General features: G+C 47.6%; 1 protein-coding gene across 1 annotated transcript; it reads right to left on the bottom strand.

The window, feature by feature from the left end:
• Positions 1 to 672: 672 nt before the first annotated feature.
• Positions 673 to 3,131, bottom strand: LOC142047375 (uncharacterized). Its single transcript, XM_075070043.1, has 4 exons — positions 2,537 to 3,131; positions 2,339 to 2,450; positions 1,795 to 1,931; positions 673 to 699 (listed from the first exon to the last, which is right to left on the bottom strand). Exons 1-4 carry the CDS (start codon positions 2,903 to 2,905, stop codon positions 673 to 675), a joined length of 645 nt encoding a protein of 214 aa, XP_074926144.1. The 5' UTR covers positions 2,906 to 3,131.
• Positions 3,132 to 5,505: the final 2,374 nt, after the last annotated feature.

Genomic DNA, 5,505 nt, shown 5'->3' on the forward strand with positions numbered 1-5,505 from the left:
GCTCCTCCCTCTGTGAAAGCTACGGCAGATGCCATGCTGCCAGCAGACAGTGCAGCATGGTACACCGCCTGTCTCCTGGTACTATGAATCCACCTCGCATGTCCTCTCGTCTTTCTATCTGCTCTTTCATCTAACCATTTCCCGCCTTTTTTCAGCTACCATGAACAGAGCCGCACAGTTTCCAATGCTTTTTCCATGTCTATCCTGGGCTCCTGTGGAAGCTACAGAAGGCAACAATTCCCCGCTGTTTTTCAGGCATCATGAACAGAGCTGCACAGCTTCCACCGCAAACTCTGCTCACGTTTCCGCTGCAAACTCTGCTCTCCTACTCTTGCAGCTCTAACGAACTTCCCAACTCTGTGAAAGCTACAGAAGACAACCATTTACCACCTTTTATAAGCCATCTTGAACCGAACAGCTTGTTTTGTGCCTTTTCCAGGATTACCAGTGCAGGTGCCATAGCGCGGCAAGCATGAAGCCTGCTCAGATCTCCGCTGCAGTTTTGACCATTGTGAATACCTTGCACATTATCCAGCACTATGTGCAATACCTGCAAAACTAGGCAAGGAAGCGATGACAATGCAATTACTGTACTGATGAGGACATGGACACAGACATTCCTAGAAGCACGGCATGTGGTGATTGGGAGATCATGGTGACATTGGGCCTGGTTCATGCCATGGGATGCCGATTCTGGGCCTAGGAAACAAGCAGAGACTGATGGAATCGCATAGTGTTGCATGTCTGGGATGACTCCCAGGGGCTGCGAAACTTTCGTATGCGTAGGGCCACTTTCATGGAATTGAAGCGCAAAGACACCAAAGTGAGAGAAGCCCTCACGATTGAGAAGCGAGTGGCCATAGCACTGTGGAAGCTTGCAACGCCCGACAGCTACTGGTCATTCGGGAATCAGTTTGGAACGGGCAAATCTACTGTAGGGGCTGCAGTGCTGCAAGTAAGTAGCCAATGCCATCATTGACCAGCTACTATCAAGGGTAGTGACTTTGGGAAATGTGCAGACCATTGTGGATGGCTTTAATGCACTAGGGTTCCCTAACTGCAGCGGAGCGATAGACGGAACACATATCCCTATCTCGGCCCCAGCATACCGTGGTGACCAGTACATAAAAAAACACAAGAGGGCAGGTTCTGGGCACTACCAAAATTTCTTCAAACCTGCCACCCCTGATCCTGCCCTGCAAGCTTGAACTCCCAGCATTCTCAGGACACATGCTGATCCCTAGTGGCCACTGCTGATATCCAGCACCTCCTTCCTCTCTAACCTGCGAGTCTCTCTCTGGATTGGAACTGAACTGGAACCAAAGACTATCTTGAAAGCAACATTACCAGCCCAAGCAGTCAAAAATCATGAGCTGACCCCCTCCAAAATCACAGGTTCTACCGCTGCCACTTCATCCATTCTTCGGCAGCAATTCAGCAGCAGGCCCTTCCCTCTGAGAGGGACCCGTCACCGAATTGCTGCCAAAGAGTCGCCCCTGGGGGAGGGCACAATTTTATATTCTTGCCTCGGGCACAAAAAATACCTCTGTCTTGGGCGTCTGGGTGAGGAGGCTATGGAACTTGGGGAAGAGGGAGTTTGATTATACAGGGGCTGCAGTGGCAGTTTGTGGTCTTTCTGCCTTTCCTGCATTAGATCCACATACAGCGGAGCATGTCAGGTTGCTCCCCCATGAGCTTGACCATGGCGTCTTGCCTGCTCTCATCGCGCGTCTCTCTCCTCTCTTCATGTTCCTGTAATGCTTTATAGGACTCCGCAATTGTTTGCCTCCACACATTCAGCTGGGGGCTGTCAGTGCAGGAGGACTGCATGAGCTCGGCAAACTTGTCGTCCTGAGTTCGTTTTTTCCACTTTCTAATCTGGACTAGTCTCTGGGAGGGAGTAAATAGGGGCCAAGCTGAAACATTTGCACCTGCAGCAGAAAAAGGGAGGGTAGTATTTTAAAATATACATTTTGGAGAACAAAGGGGGCACTTTGGTATGAGTAAACCATCACACACAGCCAGGCAACAGAATTCAGCTTGCAGGCAGCCTAGGGGCACACTGGGTTCTGCTTTTTCTACATTCATTTCAATGTTTTCAAACTGCTGGGACCCCTTTCCCATAGCAAGCAATGTCTGGTGGGTTTGCCATAAAGGAGGGCCTGCAGGCTCTCTGGGATGATCACTTCAAACACTCAACCCCTGCACACCTATCGCATGGCTTTGATGAGGCTCTGAGCAGGGATGAGCCCTTTAAACTATACACGAATGGCCCAGCGCAGTTGGTTTCCCGCCCGCCCACCCCTCACCGCGTGGCTCCGATCAGGATCTCACTTACCAGAAGTACCTTCTCCAGGGTCATGGTCCGGGAGCCCACACTGGAAGTGTGGGGAGGCTATTGGCTCCAACCTTAAGATTGGTTCCTGGCTGGGGGAAGGGAAATAGATTCCCCACTTGCCGCCTGTGCACTGTCGTCCTCCTCCTCCTCATCCTCCAATGACTCTTCCTCCTCGCTCCATACAACTCCCCCCTTGCAGGTGTCCACAGACAGTGGTGGCGTAGTGGTGGTGTCATCCCCCATAATTGCATAGAGGTCACGGTAAAAGTGGAATGTAGGGGGCTGTGACCCAGAGCACCCGTTTGCCTCCCTAACCTTTTGGTACGCTTGCCTGAGCTCCTTGATTTTTGTACGATGCTGCTCTGTGTCCCTGGAGTAGCCTCTTTCCGTCATGGCCCTGGAGGCTATAGCGTAGGTACTTGCGTTCCCTTTTTTGGAACATAGTTCTGCCATAACAGACACGTTTCCCCAACATGTGATGAGATCCAGTACCTCCCGTTCAGACCATGCTGGAGCTTGTCTGCAAATCTGGAACTGCGTGATCTCTTGTGATGGTGGACTCTGCATGGTCGCCTGTGATGGTGGACTGTGCTGCCTGTCACCTGTGCTGATGGTGACCAAACAGGAAATGAAATTCAAAAGTTCCCGGGGCTTTTCCTGCCCACCTGACTAATGCATTGGCGTTGAGAATGTCGTCCAGAGCGGTCACAAGGGAGCATTCTGGGATAGCTCCCAGAGGCCAATAATGTTGAATTGCATCCACAATACCTTTAACCCGGGATTACGATCTCGATTTAAGCACTACTCCGCTTGCCGAGGTGAAGTACAGAAATTGATTTAAAGAGCCCTTTAAATTGAAAAAGCCGCTTTGGTCATGTGGATGGAATCTTTTTTTTCCCCCCTGAATTAACTTGGCTAATTCCGAAACAGATTAGTGTAGACCAGGCCTTAGATTAAATATTACAAAAAACTTTCTAAGGCCTGCTCTACACTATAAATTTTGGTTGATGTAAGCTACCTCCTGTCAAACTACCTGTATATGTGTCTAATCTTACATTTTTCTCCCTCCCCTGTAAGTGCCCCATTAGGGTGATACAGTAAAACTAGCTACCCAAATGGTGTTGAGCCATGGTGAATATTCTGAGGTTGATGCAGCACAAGTGTAGACACTGTGTGACCTATGTCAACACTCACAGTCCTCCAACAGCTGTCCCACAATACCCAACACTGATCATGTTAGTTGCAAGTGTGACCTCTGCTGCCTGGGCTCATGGAGTCCAGAAGTCCCACATTCCCCCCTTTAAAACCCCACAAATGTTTTGAAGTGCCTTTTCCTGATTGCCTAGCTTGGTGAGCACACCTAGTAGCTTTCCCTTGTGTGCAACTGCCCTACCAATCACACCAGATACACACTCCAGCTGTGCTCCTGCCTGGAGTAGACAGGAGGTAGTGGAACTTCTCGCCCTGTGGGGAGAAGAGGCTCTGCCAGCACAGCTGTGAAGCAGTCATTGAAACATTGACATCTATGAGCAGATTGCACAAGGGATGCAGGCAAAGGGATGTGATAGTTGGGTATGCGATGACTGGCAGAACTGCATGGTGACTTGCCTGCCTGATGCGCAGGTTGTGGCTCTCTTGAGACATCTAGATAGGTTTATGTGTAGGGCTGGGGAGAAGCCGGTGCTCGTCGTACATGTAGGTACCAATGACATAGGGAAGGATAGGAGAGAGGTCCTGGAGGCCAAATTTAGGTTGCTAGGTAAGAGATTGAAGTCCAGGACCTCCATGGTAGCATTATCTGAAATACTTCCAGTTCCACACGCAGGGCCAGTTAGACACGCAGAACTGCTGGGTCTCAATGTGTGGATGAGATGATGGTGTAGGGGGTTAGATTTATTAGGAACTGGGGAAACTTTTAGGAAAGGGGGAACCTATACAGGAAGGATGGGCTCCACCTAAACCAAAATGAAACCAGATTGCTGCCACTTAAAATTAAAAAGGTCATAGAGCAGTTTTTAAAATAAGGGCTGGGGGAAAGCTGACAGGTGCGGATGAGCACACGGTTCAGATATCCCTTTGAGGAGGATCTATAAATGGAGATTCCCTATGTCCTAATAAGGAGGAGAGGATGGAAGATAAAATACAGGTAGGATCTGATGAGAAACAGTCAAATGAAAAAAGTCCCATTCGATTATATCATGTAATGGCAGACAGCTAAAAAGTGACAAGTGCTTACATACCAATGTTAGAAGTCTGCATATTAAGATGGGCAAACTAGAGTGCCTTGTATTAAATGAGGATATTGATATAATAGGCATCATAGAAACTTGCTGGAATGAGGATAATCAATGGGACACAGTAATATCAGGGCACAAAACATGTTGGAAGGACAGAACAGGTCGTGCTGGTGCAGGAGTGGCACTATATCTGAAAGAAAGTGTAGAATCAAATGAAGTAAAAATCTTAAAATGAACCAAACTGTACCATAGAATCTCTATGGATAGTAATTCCATGCTCTAATAATAAGCATATAGCAATAGGGATATATTACAGATCACCTGACCAGGATGGTGATAGTGACTATGAAATGCTCAGGCAGACTAGAGAGGCTATTAAAATAAAAAAACTCAATAATAATAAAATTAATAATGGGAGATTTCAACTATTCCCATAGTGACTGGGTACATATCTCAGGAAGGAATGCAGAGAGGAAGTTTCTTGACACCTTAAATGACTGCTTTTTGGAGCAGCTAGTCCTTGAACCCACAAAAGGAGAGGCAATTCTTGATTTAGACCTAAATTGAGCACAGATCAGGTCGAAGAGTTAAATATAGCTGGACTGCTTGGTAATAGTGACCATAATATAATTAAATTTAACACTCCTGTGTCGGGAAAAACATCACAGCAGCCCAACACTGTAGCATTTAATTTCAGAAAGGGAATGACACAAAAATGAGGAAGCAGCAGAGAATCCTGTGGCACCTTATAGACTAACAGACGTTTTGGATCATGAGCTTTTGTGGGTGAATACCCACTTCGTCAGATGAATGTAGTGGAAATTTCCAGGGGCAGGTATATATATGCTAGCAAGCAAGCTAGAGATAATGAGGTTAGTTCAATCAGGGAGGATGAGGCCCTGTTCTAGCAGTTGAGGTGTGAAAACCAAG

This window comes from Chelonoidis abingdonii, chromosome 1 (genome assembly GCF_003597395.2).
Source record: "Chelonoidis abingdonii isolate Lonesome George chromosome 1, CheloAbing_2.0, whole genome shotgun sequence".
In the NCBI taxonomy this organism is placed as follows: domain Eukaryota; kingdom Metazoa; phylum Chordata; order Testudines; family Testudinidae; genus Chelonoidis; species Chelonoidis abingdonii.

What these genes read in the sequence shown, in the direction of transcription:
- LOC142047375 (XM_075070043.1), bottom strand. Translation starts at nt 2,905, where the DNA reads ATGCAGAGTCCACCATCACAAGAGATCACGCAGTTCCAGATTTGCAGA. An exon ending in CACCACTGTCTGTGGACACC is followed by an intron (nt 2,451 to 2,536) that starts TGCAAGGGGGGA and finishes GGCGGCAAGTGG; the next exon opens with GGAATCTATTTCCCTTCCCC. An exon ending in CTGACAGCCCCCAGCTGAAT is followed by an intron (nt 700 to 1,794) that starts GTGTGGAGGCAA and finishes CTTGTTTCCTAG; the next exon opens with GCCCAGAATCGGCATCCCAT.